Source organism: Saccoglossus kowalevskii, chromosome 2 (assembly GCF_978046115.1).
Source record: "Saccoglossus kowalevskii chromosome 2, keSacKowa6.1, whole genome shotgun sequence".
Lineage (NCBI taxonomy): Eukaryota > Metazoa > Hemichordata > Enteropneusta > Harrimaniidae > Saccoglossus > Saccoglossus kowalevskii.
In genome coordinates, this window is record NC_140642.1 from 37,090,078 (window position 1) to 37,106,545 (window position 16,468).

At 43.5% G+C, this 16,468-nt stretch overlaps 1 protein-coding gene and 1 long non-coding RNA gene across 2 annotated transcripts; both read left to right on the top strand.

Annotated features, from left to right (window-relative positions):
* Positions 1–1,029: 1,029 nt before the first annotated feature.
* On the top strand, positions 1,030–5,496 carry LOC146748977 (uncharacterized). Its single transcript, XM_085505809.1, has one exon. It carries the CDS (start codon positions 1,030–1,032, stop codon positions 5,494–5,496), a length of 4,467 nt encoding a protein of 1,488 aa, XP_085361935.1.
* A 298-nt stretch (positions 5,497–5,794) lies between these two features.
* LOC146748978 (uncharacterized) lies at positions 5,795–6,731 on the top strand. The gene is made up of 2 exons (XR_014931449.1): positions 5,795–6,018; positions 6,241–6,731. It is a non-coding gene; the product is annotated as an uncharacterized LOC146748978 (long non-coding RNA).
* The last annotated feature ends 9,737 nt before the right edge of the window (positions 6,732–16,468 follow it).

Genomic DNA, 16,468 nt, shown 5'->3' on the forward strand with positions numbered 1-16,468 from the left:
ATATGGCGTTAAAGCGATGATTGGAAGCATGGAATTTATTGTGAATTATATATGTCGCATTATTTAAGCTTTCTTTAAGTGTAATGTAGCGATACATAATAGTCCTATAGAATACTCGTCGTGTGATGGGAATTTAATTAATTAGCACGTGCAATTGGTATTGCTATTTTCAGTTGGCTTGGTAATTGTGAACTGGTGAATCGTGGTCGTGTGGACATACGTTAATATTGGCAACTGGTGGTGAATGGTTTCTATTGTATCTATCCGGATCGGTTACTGGTGGCACAGGCAGTGGTAGAAGCTCTATTGACTTGATGTGGATGGTAGCTGAAGTATCGTCGATGCCAAGATTTGAGGAGCGTAACAGAACACTGCAGGACTACAACAGAACACTAATACTGTAAACTTTATCAAAGATTTGCTTTGCCTTAATTCCCTGACCCGAAGGCCTTGTGTGGCTCAACTTGGTTTTACGTAACTGTGTATTAAGCATATTGTTGTATTTCGCATAAATGGATAATAGATTGAAGTCGTTGATTTGTCGATTAACGTGATTTATTAGTGATAAGTTTTGTGCACTAGTTTCATGTTAATTTCATGTTAATTTCTGAGTATGAATATCTGTTGATGAGGTCTGGAGAATAAAATAGCTTAGTTAACTGTATGCACTTTGTCATCACCATTCATTGTGTGCTCCCGCGTGCTTAGCCAATCCTCGGATCTGTGACATTTTGGCGAGCGTGCCAGGATTGGCTTATACAAAAAAAATCGAGCACGTGCATCTTAACGGGTGACCCGCACTGATTGGCGTTGTCTCACGGTGCTTATAATTTTTCCTTTTGCTGCATAAGTAATTTTGTAATTTTTCATTTACTAATATATTGTCTGGTTTTAGCTTAGCTTATTTCAGATATCCGTTCTCCTGGCTATCCACTCGGCAAGGGACAGTGCCGTCTTTATGTACACAGGCGTGGTAGATGCTTCCATCGTATTTCAGTTTAGATTTGCAGGCTGAATCCGGCGCCTAATATGGAGAAGTGGCTAGACTTTGGAAGAGAGACAGGACTGACAGGGGCGGATTTGCTTGAGTTTGCTAGAGAGAGGGAGAGAGATGCTAGAGGTGAACGAGCGGAGTTGTTAGAATTGAGGAAGCGTGAGCTGGAGATAAAGAAGGAGGAAAGAATGTTGATGGAGCTACGGGTAAAAAGGGATGTGTTGAGGAAAGGTGAGAGTGATGAAAGTGGCAGTGAGAGTGATGAGGATGAGCACAAGCATAGGCCAGCCTATAATATAAAAGCCCCCAAACTCCCCATGTTTCAGGATAGTAAGGATGATTTGGATTCATATATACAGCGATTTGAAAGATATGCTGTGTCAGTCAGATGGAAGAAGGCAGATTGGGCTACTAACTTGAGCACATTGCTCACAGGTAAAGCTCTTGATGTTTACTGTCGTCTAGCAGTTACAGAGATAAATGATTATGAAGTAGTAAAAACGGCGTTGTTCAAACAATACAACCTAACAGAGGAAGGGTTTCGTACCAGATTTCGAATGGCTAAACCAGACCGTGTTGAATCAGCAATTCAGTTTGCAGCCAGAATAGAGAATTTGTTTACTCGGTGGGTTGATCTGTCAGAGATTGACAAAGATTTTGATAGTCTAAAGAACCTTCTCTTGCAGGAACAGTTTTTGAACAGTTGTGGCCAAGACCTGGCTATTTTTGTGAAGGAGCGATCCCCAAAGACACTGACCGAGATGGCAAGGTTGTCAGAGCAGTTCGTTGAGGCGAGAGGTTCCTCATTCGGGCGTTCCACACAAAAGCAGTCGTGGAGTGGTGGAAAGGCACCACAAGCTGCAGTAGGTAAGCCAGAGACTCCTATTCCACCATCGCAATCGAGTTCAGCAGCTGGAACTAGGAAGAGCCAGCTTATTAAAGATTTGACCTGTTATGTTTGTCATCGCAAAGGCCACATGGCTAAGGATTGTAACCACAGAGCGCCTGCTAGTCTGAAGGCATCCAGCATGGTTTCAAGTAAGTTCAACCAATCTGCACCACAGGGTAATGGTTTCAGACATGTGCCACTAAAGACAGGGGACACTGTCAAGGGGACTGCTAAGGGTAAACCAATGAAACGGGGCAAACAGCCTGCCAAAGGGCTGGGAAGTGGTAGAGTATCAGGCCCTCTGCAGTCGCCAGCCACAAGTATGTCATCTCATAAGCACACCACAGGAGCTATGCCAGTGCTAAGTGGGTTTGTTGGTAAGACAAAGGTGTTGGTTCTTAGGGACAGTGGGTGTAGTGGTGTGGTTGTTCGCAGGGATTTGGTATTTGACAGCCAACTTACAGGCGAGCATCAATCATGTGTTCTGATAGATGGAACAATTAGAAGGGCTCCAGTAGCCACAATATACATTAACACACCATTCTATGTTGGTACTGTAGGTGCCCTATGTATGGAGAAGCCAGTATACGACCTAGTGTTGGGGAATATTGAAGGAAGTAGAGGACCTGAAGACCCTGACCCCAAGTGGACTGAAGAGGGTGTGGACACTGAGTGTGCGAGGAAAGTTAAGGTCACATCTTCAATGCAGACACGAGCACAAAAAAGGGCAGAAGGTAGGCTGACCAAACCATTGAAGGTACCAGATGACTTCGCTGAGGTCATTACACCACAGAAGCTTAGAGAAGAACAAGGAGATGATGAAACCCTTAAGAGATGTAGGTATTTGGCAGATCAGGGGCATGAGAGGATAGACAGAAACGGCCGCAAGTCCAAGTTCATTGTTCTCAAGAATGTGTTGTACAGGGAATTCCAGTCTCCAAAGGTTGGGAGCAATGACTGCATTCACCAAGTTGTAGTTCCCTGCAGGCTTCGTCCTATGGTTATGAAGATAGCCCATGAGTCACTATTAGGAGGACACCAAGGAGTTCAAAGAACTGTGGATAAGGTACTCACTAGTTTCTTCTGGCCTGGTGTTCAGTCTGATGTGAAGCGTTATGTCCAGTCGTGTGATATTTGTCAGCGAACAAGTCCAAAGGGTAGAGTAGTAAGGGTACCCTTGGGACGCATGCCATGTATTGACATCCCATTCAGGAGAGTGGCAGTAGATATTGTGGGACCCATCTTCCCGATAACTGACAAGGGTAATAGGTACATACTCACCGTAGTAGATTATGCTACAAGATATCCGGAGGCAGTGGCAATGAAGAATATTGAGACTACTACAGTAGCAGAGGCACTGGTGGATGTTTTTTGTAGGGTTGGTGTACCGAGGGAGATCTTGAGTGACCAAGGCTCCCAATTTACTTCGGGTATCATGCAGGAGGTGAGCAGATTACTTTCAATAAAACAGTTGACTACAACACCCTACCATCCTGCCTGTAACGGACTGGTGGAGCGTTTCAACGGCACACTGAAGCAAATGTTGAAGAGAATGAGTTCCGAGAGACCCAAAGATTGGGATCGCTACCTAGCACCACTTTTATTTGCATATCGTGAGGTGCCACAAGCTAGTCTTGGGTTTTCACCATTTGATCTGATATATGGGAGGAGTGTTAGAGGTCCAATATCCATACTTAAAGAGCTGTGGACTGGCGAGGTAGAAGAGACAGAGGTAAGGACCACCTACCAGTATGTTATCGATCTGAGGGACAGATTGGAAAAGACGTGTGAACTCGCACATGAGAACCTAAAGAAGGCACAGATGAGACAAGAGAAGTTTTACAATAGAAAGAGTAAACCACGTCAGTTTAAGGTGGGTGATTATGTTCTGCTACTACTTCCCACTGATAGTAACAAGCTGTTGCTGCAGTGGAAGGGCCCATTTCCAGTGGTGGCAAAGCTCGGTAATGTGGATTATCAGATTGACATGGGTGGTAAAGTAAAAACATTCCATTCAAATTTACTAAAGTTGTATGTTTGCAGAAAAGCAGAGGATGTAGTTAGCTCAGCGGCCCCCAAGGAGAAGGATGATGTGGAGGTGACGGCGTCCTCAGCACTTCTTGACTCAGAACCAGACCTTGAACAAGGGCACGAGGCTGTACAACCACATGGCAACTTGTTGACAGTGCCAGTCTTGCAGCAAACGCAGACTGCTAATGATGTGAAGGTGAGTGACAGCCTTACTTTGGAGCAAGGTGTTGCAGTGAGGCGGCTACTTGCCCAGTACAGCGAAGTACTCACAGATTTGCCAGGGAGGACGTCACTATATGAACATGAGATAAAGTTGACCACATGTGAGCCAATCAGACAGAGACCCTACCCCATAGCACATGCCTTAAAGGATACAGTGAGAGAGGAAATATCGTCCATGTTGCGTCTGGGAATAATAGAGCCCTCTGAATCCCCTTACTCTTCTCCAATAGTCCTTGTGAAGAAAAAAGACAACAGCATCAGGTTCTGCATAGATTTTCGGTCATTAAATGGTATAACAGTTTTTGATGCTGAACCAATGAATGATCCAGATGAAATTTTTGCTTCACTTTCACATGATAATTATTTCAGCAAGCTAGACCTCACAAAAGGGTATTGGCAAATCCCTTTGAAGAAGGAATCGCGGCCAGTAACTGCATTTAAAGCCCCAAATGGTTTGTTTCATTTCTGCATGATGCCCTTTGGCTTGGTAAATGCACAGGCATCGTTCAGCAGGGTTATGCGATTGGTACTGGATGGAATGAAGAGTGTTGATAGCTTTGTTGATGATATATTGGTTCACACAGCAACTTGGGGTGAGCATCTCGCGACCCTAGATGAAGTCATGGCACGACTTAAAGAAGCGAACCTCACAGCAAAACCAGGTAAATGTGAAATTGGTTTTAAATCTATCAACTTCTTGGGTCATATAGTTGGAGAAGGTCAGCTTAAGCCACAACTTGACAAACTACTGAATATCCAAGAGGCTAAGAGGCCATCAACCAAGAAGCAGCTGCGTTCCTTTCTCGGACTGGCAAACTACTACCGGAAGTTCATCCCCAACTTTGCGGCGATTGCAGTGCCCTTGACGGATCTGACAAAGAAAGGGGAACCTAATTTGATTGGATGGGGCGAGAGTCAAGAGGGCGCATTCAATGCACTAAAATTCCAGCTAACCTCTTCGCCTATCCTTCATCTGCCAGACTGTACCAAGCCGTTCATGCTGCGCACGGATGCATCCAATCTCGGCTTAGGTGCAGTTCTTCTCCAGGAACATGACTATGAGGTTTTCCCAGTAGCCTATGCTAGCCGGAAGCTCCTGCCAAGGGAAACCAGGTATGCTACTATAGAAAAGGAATGTTTAGCGGTTATTTGGGGCGTGCACAAGTTTGACGCATATTTGTATGGCCGTATGTTTACTCTTCAGACAGACCACCAATCTCTTATATACATGCAGAGGGCCAAAATGGTAAATGCAAGGGTGATGCGTTGGGCTTTGGCATTGCAGTCCTACAGGTTTCGTATTGAAGGTATTAAAGGTTCTGAGAATGTTGGGGCCGACTATCTCAGTAGAGTTGAATAGGTACATTTGTGAGGCTCTGATTTCCCTGTGGAAAGTGTATCATGAGTAGATACATTTCTAGAGAGGGGAGTCAATGTTGTAGGAAAATCAGCCTAGTTTTCTGCTATGTAAATGCGAGCTAAATTTATAAATAAAATTGGCCCGACCCTTGGTCGAGCTTAACCAAGCCAAGTGTTGCATTTGCTTTGTATAGCGTATGATGTGGATATTTGCCTATGAATGGGAATGTAAGGTTGCATGCGTCTTGCAGGTGGCTTTGTTATGTAAATTCATGTGAGTTGTGTGGTGGACGTGGCAAGTCAGTACACCACGAGCCGTCAAAGTGTGAGTACCGTATTCAGCTCTGCCTAGCAGCAGTTTGTAAGGGCATTTCAGGCTCTTCGTCACCTTGCTCATGCTGCAGAACCAGACTAATAGTCAACCAGCGTTACGTTTATACCTGTGTACAGACAGGACGAGTCTGTTGGTTTCTGTGGTTCTGTCTCTTGCTGAGTGGAACAGGGGAGTGACGGCATATCAACCGTAAGTCGTACTTTGCATATTTTGGAGTGTTGTGTAGACACAATTATTTATATGGCGTTAAAGCGATGATTGGAAGCATGGAATTTATTGTGAATTATATATGTCGCATTATTTAAGCTTTCTTTAAGTGTAATGTAGCGATACATAATAGTCCTATAGAATACTCGTCGTGTGATGGGAATTTAATTAATTAGCACGTGCAATTGGTATTGCTATTTTCAGTTGGCTTGGTAATTGTGAACTGGTGAATCGTGGTCGTGTGGACATACGTTAATATTGGCAACTGGTGGTGAATGGTTTCTATTGTATCTATCCGGATCGGTTACTGGTGGCACAGGCAGTGGTAGAAGCTCTATTGACTTGATGTGGATGGTAGCTGAAGTATCGTCGATGCCAAGATTTGAGGAGCGTAACAGAACACTGCAGGACTACAACAGAACACTAATACTGTAAACTTTATCAAAGATTTGCTTTGCCTTAATTCCCTGACCCGAAGGCCTTGTGTGGCTCAACTTGGTTTTACGTAACTGTGTATTAAGCATATTGTTGTATTTCGCATAAATGGATAATAGATTGAAGTCGTTGATTTGTCGATTAACGTGATTTATTAGTGATAAGTTTTGTGCACTAGTTTCATGTTAATTTCATGTTAATTTCTGAGTATGAATATCTGTTGATGAGGTCTGGAGAATAAAATAGCTTAGTTAACTGTATGCACTTTGTCATCACCATTCATTGTGTGCTCCCGCGTGCTTAGCCAATCCTCGGATCTGTGACAGTTAGGAATATCCCACAGTAAGGTAGTTAGGAATATCCCACAGTAAGGTAGTTAGGAATATCCGGCAGTAAGGTAGTTAGGAATATCCGGCAGTAAGGTAGTTAGGAATATCCCGCAGTAAGGTAGTTAGGAATATCCCGCAGTAATGTAGTTAGGAATATCCCGTAGTAAGGGAGTTAGGAAAATCCCGCAGTAAGGTAGTTAGGAAAATCCCGCAGTAAGGTAGTAAGGAATATCCCGCAGTATGGTAGTTAGGAATATCCCGCAGTAAGGTAGTTAGGAATATCCCGCAGTAAAGTTGTTAGGAATATCCCGTAGTAAGGTAGTTAGGGATATCGCGCAGTAAGGTCGTTAGGAATATCCCGTAGTAAGGTAGTTAGGGATATCCTGCAGTAAGGTAGGAATATCCCGCAGTATGGTAGTTAGGAATATCCCACAGTAAGGTAGTTAGGAATATCCCGCAGTAAGGTAGTTAGGAAAATGCCGCAGTAAGGTAGTTAGGAAAATGCCGCAGTAAGGTAGTTAGGAATATCCCGCAGTAAGGTAGTTAGGAAAATGCTGCAGTAAGGTAGTTAGGAATATCCCGCAGTAAGGTCGTTAGGAATATCCCGCAGTAAGGTAGTTAGGAAAATGCCGCAGTAAGGTAGTTAGGAAAATCCCGCAGTAAGGTAGTTAGGGATATCCTGCAGTAAGGTAGTTAGGAATATCCCGCAGTAAGGTAGTTAGAAATATCCCGCAGTAAGGTAGTTAGGAAAATGCCGCAGTAAGGGAGTTAGGAAAATCCCGCAGTAAGGTAGTTAGGGATATCCTGCAGAAAGGTAGTTAGGAATATCCCGTAGTAAGGTAGTTAGGAAAATCCCGCAGTAAGGTAGTAAGGAATATCCCGCAGTATGGTAGTTAGGAATATCCCGCAGTAAGGTAGTTAGAAATATCCCGCAGTAAAGTTGTTAGGAATATCCCGTAGTAAGATAGTTAGGAATATCCCGTAGTAAGGGAGTTAGGAAAATCCCGCAGTAAGGTAGTTAGGAAAATCCCGCAGTAAGGTAGTAAGGAATATCCCGCAGTATGGTAGTTAGGAATATCCCGCAGTAAGGTAGTTAGGATTATCCCGCAGTAAAGTTGTTAGGAATATCCCGTAGTAAGGTAGTTAGGGATATCGCGCAGTAAGGTCGTTAGGAATATCCCGTAGTAAGGTAGTTAGGGATATCCTGCAGCAAGGTAGTTAGGAATATCCCGCAGTAAGGTAGTTAGGAATATCCCGCAGTAAGGTAGTTAGGAATATCCCGCAGTAAGGTAGTTAGGAATATCCCGCAGTAAGGTAGTTAGGAATATCGCGCAGTAAGGTAGTTAGGAATATCCCGCAGTATGGTAGTTAGGAATATCCCGCAGTAAGGTAGTTAGGAATATCCCGCAGTAAGGTAGTTAGGAATATCCCGCAGTATGGTAGTTAGGAATATCCCGCAGTAAGGTAGTTAGGAATATCGCGCAGTAAGGTCGTTAGGAATATCCTGTAGTAAGGTAGTTAGGAATATCCCACAGTAAGGTAGTTAGGAATATCCCATAGTAAGGTAGTTAGGAATATCCCGCAGTAAGGTAGTTAGGAATATCCCGCAGTAAGGTAGTTAGGAATATCCCGCAGTAAGGTAGTTAGGAATATCCCGTAGTAAGGGAGTTAGGAAAATCCCGCAGTAAGGTAGTAAGGAATATCCCGCAGTATGGTAGTTAGGAATATCCCGCAGTAAGGTAGTTAGGAATATCCCGCAGTAAAGTTGTTAGGAATATCCCGTAGTAAGGTAGTTAGGGATATCGTGCAGTAAGGTCGTTAGGAATATCCCGTAGTAACGTAGTTAGGGATATCCTGCAGTAAGGTAGGAATATCCCGCAGTAAGGTAGTTAGGAATATCCCGCAGTATGATAGTTAGGAATATCCCGCAGTAAGGTAGTTAGGAATATCCCGCAGTATGATAGTTAGGAATATCCCGCAGTAAGGTAGTTAGGAATATCCCGCAGTAAGGTAGTTAGGAATATCCCGCAGTATGGTAGTTAGGAATATCCCGCAGTAAGGTAGTTAGGAATATCGCGCAGTAAGGTCGTTAGGAATATCCCGTAGTAAGGTAGTTAGGGATATCCTGCAGTAAGGTAGTTAGGAATATCCCGCAGTAAGGTAGTTAGGAATATCCCGCAGTATGATAGTTAGGAATATCCCGCAGTAAGGTAGTTAGGAATATCCCGCAGTAAGGTAGTTAGGAATATCCCGCAGTATGGTAGTTAGGAATATCCCGCAGTATGGTAGTTAGGAATATCCCGCAGTTATGTCATTAGGAATATCCCGCAGTAAGGTAGTTAGGAATATCCCGCAGTATGGTAGTTAGGAATATCCCGCAGTATGGTAGTTAGGAATATCCCCTAATAATGGAGTTAGGAATATCCAGCAGTAAGGTAGTTAGGAATATCCCGCAGTAAGGTAGTTAGGAATATCCCGTAGTAAGGGAGTTAGGAAAATCCCGCAGTAAGGTAGTAAGGAATATCCCGCAGTATGGTAGTTAGGAATATCCCGCAGTAAGGTAGTTAGGAATATCCCGCAGTAAAGTTGTTAGGAATATCCCGTAGTAAGGTAGTTAGGGATATCGTGCAGTAAGGTCGTTAGGAATATCCCGTAGTAAGGTAGTTAGGGATATCCTGCAGTAAGGTAGGAATATCCCGCAGTAAGGTAGTTAGGAATATCCCGCAGTATGATAGTTAGGAATATCCCGCAGTAAGGTAGTTAGGAATATCCCGCAGTATGATAGTTAGGAATATCCCGCAGTAAGGTAGTTAGGAATATCCCGTAGTAAGGGAGTTAGGAAAATCCCGCAGTAAGGTAGTAAGGAATATCCCGCAGTATGGTAGTTAGGAATATCCCGCAGTAAGGTAGTTAGGAATATCCCGCAGTAAGGTAGTTAGGAATATCCCGCAGTATGATAGTTAGGAATATCCCGCAGTAAGGTAGTTAGGAATATCCCGCAGTAAGGTAGTTAGGAATATCCCGCAGTATGGTAGTTAGGAATATCCCGCAGTAAGGTAGTTAGGAATATCGCGCAGTAAGGTCGTTAGGAATATCCCGTAGTAAGGTAGTTAGGGATATCCTGCAGTAAGGTAGTTAGGAATATCCCGCAGTAAGGTAGTTAGGAATATCCCGCAGTATGATAGTTAGGAATATCCCGCAGTAAGGTAGTTAGGAATATCCCGCAGTAAGGTAGTTAGGAATATCCCGCAGTATGGTAGTTAGGAATATCCCGCAGTATGGTAGTTAGGAATATCCCGCAGTTATGTCATTAGGAATATCCCGCAGTAAGGTAGTTAGGAATATCCCGCAGTATGGTAGTTAGGAATATCCCGCAGTATGGTAGTTAGGAATATCCCCTAATAATGGAGTTAGGAATATCCAGCAGTAAGGTAGTTAGGAATATCCCGCAGTAAGGTAGTTAGGAATATCCCGTAGTAAGGGAGTTAGGAAAATCCCGCAGTAAGGTAGTAAGGAATATCCCGCAGTATGGTAGTTAGGAATATCCCGCAGTAAGGTAGTTAGGAATATCCCGCAGTAAAGTTGTTAGGAATATCCCGTAGTAAGGTAGTTAGGGATATCGTGCAGTAAGGTCGTTAGGAATATCCCGTAGTAAGGTAGTTAGGGATATCCTGCAGTAAGGTAGGAATATCCCGCAGTAAGGTAGTTAGGAATATCCCGCAGTATGATAGTTAGGAATATCCCGCAGTAAGGTAGTTAGGAATATCCCGCAGTATGATAGTTAGGAATATCCCGCAGTAAGGTAGTTAGGAATATCCCGCAGTAAGGTAGTTAGGAATATCCCGCAGTATGGTAGTTAGGAATATCCCGCAGTAAGGTAGTTAGGAATATCCCGCAGTAAGGTAGTTAGGAATATCCCGCAGTAAGGTAGTTAGGGATATCCTGCAGTAAGGTAGTTAGGAATATCCCGCAGTAAGGTAGTTAGGAATATCCCGCAGTAAGGTAGTTAGGAAAATGCCGCAGTAAGGGAGTTAGGAAAATCCCGCAGTAAGGTAGTTAGGGATATCCTGCAGTAAGGTAGTTAGGAATATCCCGTAGTAAGGTAGTTAGGAAAATCCCGCAGTAAGGTAGTAAGGAATATCCCGCAGTATGGTAGTTAGGAATATCCCGCAGTAAGGTAGTTAGAAATATCCCGCAGTAAAGTTGTTAGGAATATCCCGTAGTAAGATAGTTAGGAATATCCCGCAGTAAGGTAGTTAGGAAAATCCCGCAGTAAGGTAGTAAGGAATATCCCGCAGTATGGTAGTTAGGAATATCCCGCAGTAAGGTAGTTAGGAATATCCCGCAGTAAAGTTGTTAGGAATATCCCGTAGTAAGGTAGTTAGGGATATCGCGCAGTAAGGTCGTTAGGAATATCCCGTAGTAAGGTAGTTAGGGATATCCTGCAGTAAGGTAGGAATATCCCGCAGTATGGTAGTTAGGAATATCCCACAGTAAGGTAGTTAGGAATATCCCGCAGTAAGGTAGTTAGGAAAATGCCGCAGTAAGGTAGTTAGGAAAATGCCGCAGTAAGGTAGTTAGGAATATCCCGCAGTAAGGTAGTTAGGAAAATGCTGCAGTAAGGTAGTTAGGAATATCCCGCAGTAAGGTCGTTAGGAATATCCCGCAGTAAGGTAGTTAGGAAAATGCCGCAGTAAGGTAGTTAGGAAAATCCCGCAGTAAGGTAGTTAGGGATATCCTGCAGTAAGGTAGTTAGGAATATCCCGCAGTAAGGTAGTTAGAAATATCCCGCAGTAAGGTAGTTAGGAAAATGCCGCAGTAAGGGAGTTAGGAAAATCCCGCAGTAAGGTAGTTAGGGATATCCTGCAGTAAGGTAGTTAGGAATATCCCGCAGTAAGGTAGTTAGGAATATCGCGCAGTAAGGTCGTTAGGAATATCCCGTAGTAAGGTAGTTAGGGATATCCTGCAGTAAGGTAGTTAGGAATATCCCGCAGTAAGGTAGTTAGGAATATCCCGCAGTATGATAGTTAGGAATATCCCGCAGTAAGGTAGTTAGGAATATCCCGCAGTAAGGTAGTTAGGAATATCCCGCAGTATGGTAGTTAGGAATATCCCGCAGTATGGTAGTTAGGAATATCCCGCAGTTATGTCATTAGGAATATCCCGCAGTAAGGTAGTTAGGAATATCCCGCAGTATGGTAGTTAGGAATATCCCGCAGTATGGTAGTTAGGAATATCCCCTAATAATGGAGTTAGGAATATCCAGCAGTAAGGTAGTTAGGAATATCCCGCAGTAAGGTAGTTAGGAATATCCCGTAGTAAGGGAGTTAGGAAAATCCCGCAGTAAGGTAGTAAGGAATATCCCGCAGTATGGTAGTTAGGAATATCCCGCAGTAAGGTAGTTAGGAATATCCCGCAGTAAAGTTGTTAGGAATATCCCGTAGTAAGGTAGTTAGGGATATCGTGCAGTAAGGTCGTTAGGAATATCCCGTAGTAAGGTAGTTAGGGATATCCTGCAGTAAGGTAGGAATATCCCGCAGTAAGGTAGTTAGGAATATCCCGCAGTATGATAGTTAGGAATATCCCGCAGTAAGGTAGTTAGGAATATCCCGCAGTATGATAGTTAGGAATATCCCGCAGTAAGGTAGTTAGGAATATCCCGCAGTAAGGTAGTTAGGAATATCCCGCAGTATGGTAGTTAGGAATATCCCGCAGTAAGGTAGTTAGGAATATCCCGCAGTAAGGTAGTTAGGAATATCCCGCAGTAAGGTAGTTAGGGATATCCTGCAGTAAGGTAGTTAGGAATATCCCGCAGTAAGGTAGTTAGGAATATCCCGCAGTAAGGTAGTTAGGAAAATGCCGCAGTAAGGGAGTTAGGAAAATCCCGCAGTAAGGTAGTTAGGGATATCCTGCAGTAAGGTAGTTAGGAATATCCCGTAGTAAGGTAGTTAGGAAAATCCCGCAGTAAGGTAGTAAGGAATATCCCGCAGTATGGTAGTTAGGAATATCCCGCAGTAAGGTAGTTAGAAATATCCCGCAGTAAAGTTGTTAGGAATATCCCGTAGTAAGATAGTTAGGAATATCCCGCAGTAAGGTAGTTAGGAAAATCCCGCAGTAAGGTAGTAAGGAATATCCCGCAGTATGGTAGTTAGGAATATCCCGCAGTAAGGTAGTTAGGAATATCCCGCAGTAAAGTTGTTAGGAATATCCCGTAGTAAGGTAGTTAGGGATATCGCGCAGTAAGGTCGTTAGGAATATCCCGTAGTAAGGTAGTTAGGGATATCCTGCAGTAAGGTAGGAATATCCCGCAGTATGGTAGTTAGGAATATCCCACAGTAAGGTAGTTAGGAATATCCCGCAGTAAGGTAGTTAGGAAAATGCCGCAGTAAGGTAGTTAGGAAAATGCCGCAGTAAGGTAGTTAGGAATATCCCGCAGTAAGGTAGTTAGGAAAATGCTGCAGTAAGGTAGTTAGGAATATCCCGCAGTAAGGTCGTTAGGAATATCCCGCAGTAAGGTAGTTAGGAAAATGCCGCAGTAAGGTAGTTAGGAAAATCCCGCAGTAAGGTAGTTAGGGATATCCTGCAGTAAGGTAGTTAGGAATATCCCGCAGTAAGGTAGTTAGAAATATCCCGCAGTAAGGTAGTTAGGAAAATGCCGCAGTAAGGGAGTTAGGAAAATCCCGCAGTAAGGTAGTTAGGGATATCCTGCAGTAAGGTAGTTAGGAATATCCCGTAGTAAGGTAGTTAGGAAAATCCCGCAGTAAGGTAGTAAGGAATATCCCGCAGTATGGTAGTTAGGAATATCCCGCAGTAAGGTAGTTAGAAATATCCCGCAGTAAAGTTGTTAGGAATATCCCGTAGTAAGATAGTTAGGAATATCCCGTAGTAAGGGAGTTAGGAAAATCCCGCAGTAAGGTAGTTAGGAAAATCCCGCAGTAAGGTAGTAAGGAATATCCCGCAGTATGGTAGTTAGGAATATCCCGCAGTAAGGTAGTTAGGATTATCCCGCAGTAAAGTTGTTAGGAATATCCCGTAGTAAGGTAGTTAGGGATATCGCGCAGTAAGGTCGTTAGGAATATCCCGTAGTAAGGTAGTTAGGGATATCCTGCAGCAAGGTAGTTAGGAATATCCCGCAGTAAGGTAGTTAGGAATATCCCGCAGTAAGGTAGTTAGGAATATCCCGCAGTAAGGTAGTTAGGAATATCCCGCAGTAAGGTAGTTAGGAATATCCCGCAGTAAGGTAGTTAGGAATATCGCGCAGTAAGGTAGTTAGGAATATCCCGCAGTATGGTAGTTAGGAATATCCCGCAGTAAGGTAGTTAGGAATATCCCGCAGTAAGGTAGTTAGGAATATCCCGCAGTATGGTAGTTAGGAATATCCCGCAGTAAGGTAGTTAGGAATATCGCGCAGTAAGGTCGTTAGGAATATCCTGTAGTAAGGTAGTTAGGAATATCCCACAGTAAGGTAGTTAGGAATATCCCATAGTAAGGTAGTTAGGAATATCCCGCAGTAAGGTAGTTAGGAATATCCCGCAGTAAGGTAGTTAGGAATATCCCGCAGTAAGGTAGTTAGGAATATCCCGTAGTAAGGGAGTTAGGAAAATCCCGCAGTAAGGTAGTAAGGAATATCCCGCAGTATGGTAGTTAGGAATATCCCGCAGTAAGGTAGTTAGGAATATCCCGCAGTAAAGTTGTTAGGAATATCCCGTAGTAAGGTAGTTAGGGATATCGTGCAGTAAGGTCGTTAGGAATATCCCGTAGTAAGGTAGTTAGGGATATCCTGCAGTAAGGTAGGAATATCCCGCAGTAAGGTAGTTAGGAATATCCCGCAGTATGATAGTTAGGAATATCCCGCAGTAAGGTAGTTAGGAATATCCCGCAGTATGATAGTTAGGAATATCCCGCAGTAAGGTAGTTAGGAATATCCCGCAGTAAGGTAGTTAGGAATATCCCGCAGTATGGTAGTTAGGAATATCCCGCAGTAAGGTAGTTAGGAAAATCCCGCAGTAAGGTAGTTAGGGATATCCTGCAGTAAGGTAGTTAGGAATATCCCGCAGTAAGGTAGTTAGAAATATCCCGCAGTAAGGTAGTTAGGAAAATGCCGCAGTAAGGGAGTTAGGAAAATCCCGCAGTAAGGTAGTTAGGGATATCCTGCAGTAAGGTAGTTAGGAATATCCCGTAGTAAGGTAGTTAGGAAAATCCCGCAGTAAGGTAGTAAGGAATATCCCGCAGTATGGTAGTTAGGAATATCCCGCAGTAAGGTAGTTAGAAATATCCCGCAGTAAAGTTGTTAGGAATATCCCGTAGTAAGATAGTTAGGAATATCCCGTAGTAAGGGAGTTAGGAAAATCCCGCAGTAAGGTAGTTAGGAAAATCCCGCAGTAAGGTAGTAAGGAATATCCCGCAGTATGGTAGTTAGGAATATCCCGCAGTAAGGTAGTTAGGATTATCCCGCAGTAAAGTTGTTAGGAATATCCCGTAGTAAGGTAGTTAGGGATATCGCGCAGTAAGGTCGTTAGGAATATCCCGTAGTAAGGTAGTTAGGGATATCCTGCAGCAAGGTAGTTAGGAATATCCCGCAGTAAGGTAGTTAGGAATATCCCGCAGTAAGGTAGTTAGGAATATCCCGCAGTAAGGTAGTTAGGAATATCCCGCAGTAAGGTAGTTAGGAATATCCCGCAGTAAGGTAGTTAGGAATATCGCGCAGTAAGGTAGTTAGGAATATCCCGCAGTATGGTAGTTAGGAATATCCCGCAGTAAGGTAGTTAGGAATATCCCGCAGTAAGGTAGTTAGGAATATCCCGCAGTATGGTAGTTAGGAATATCCCGCAGTAAGGTAGTTAGGAATATCGCGCAGTAAGGTCGTTAGGAATATCCTGTAGTAAGGTAGTTAGGAATATCCCACAGTAAGGTAGTTAGGAATATCCCATAGTAAGGTAGTTAGGAATATCCCGCAGTAAGGTAGTTAGGAATATCCCGCAGTAAGGTAGTTAGGAATATCCCGCAGTAAGGTAGTTAGGAATATCCCGTAGTAAGGGAGTTAGGAAAATCCCGCAGTAAGGTAGTAAGGAATATCCCGCAGTATGGTAGTTAGGAATATCCCGCAGTAAGGTAGTTAGGAATATCCCGCAGTAAAGTTGTTAGGAATATCCCGTAGTAAGGTAGTTAGGGATATCGTGCAGTAAGGTCGTTAGGAATATCCCGTAGTAAGGTAGTTAGGGATATCCTGCAGTAAGGTAGGAATATCCCGCAGTAAGGTAGTTAGGAATATCCCGCAGTATGATAGTTAGGAATATCCCGCAGTAAGGTAGTTAGGAATATCCCGCAGTATGATAGTTAGGAATATCCCGCAGTAAGGTAGTTAGGAATATCCCGCAGTAAGGTAGTTAGGAATATCCCGCAGTATGGTAGTTAGGAATATCCCGCAGTAAGGTAGTTAGGAATATCGCGCAGTAAGGTCGTTAGGAATATCCCGTAGTAAGGTAGTTAGGGATATCCTGCAGTAAGGTAGTTAGGAATATCCCGCAGTAAGGTAGTTAGGAATATCCCGCAGTATGATAGTTAGGAATATCCCGCAGTAAGGTAGTTAGGAATATCCCGCAGTAAGGTAGTTAGGAATATCCCGCAGTATGGTAGTTAGGAATATCCCGCAGTATGGTAGTTAGGAA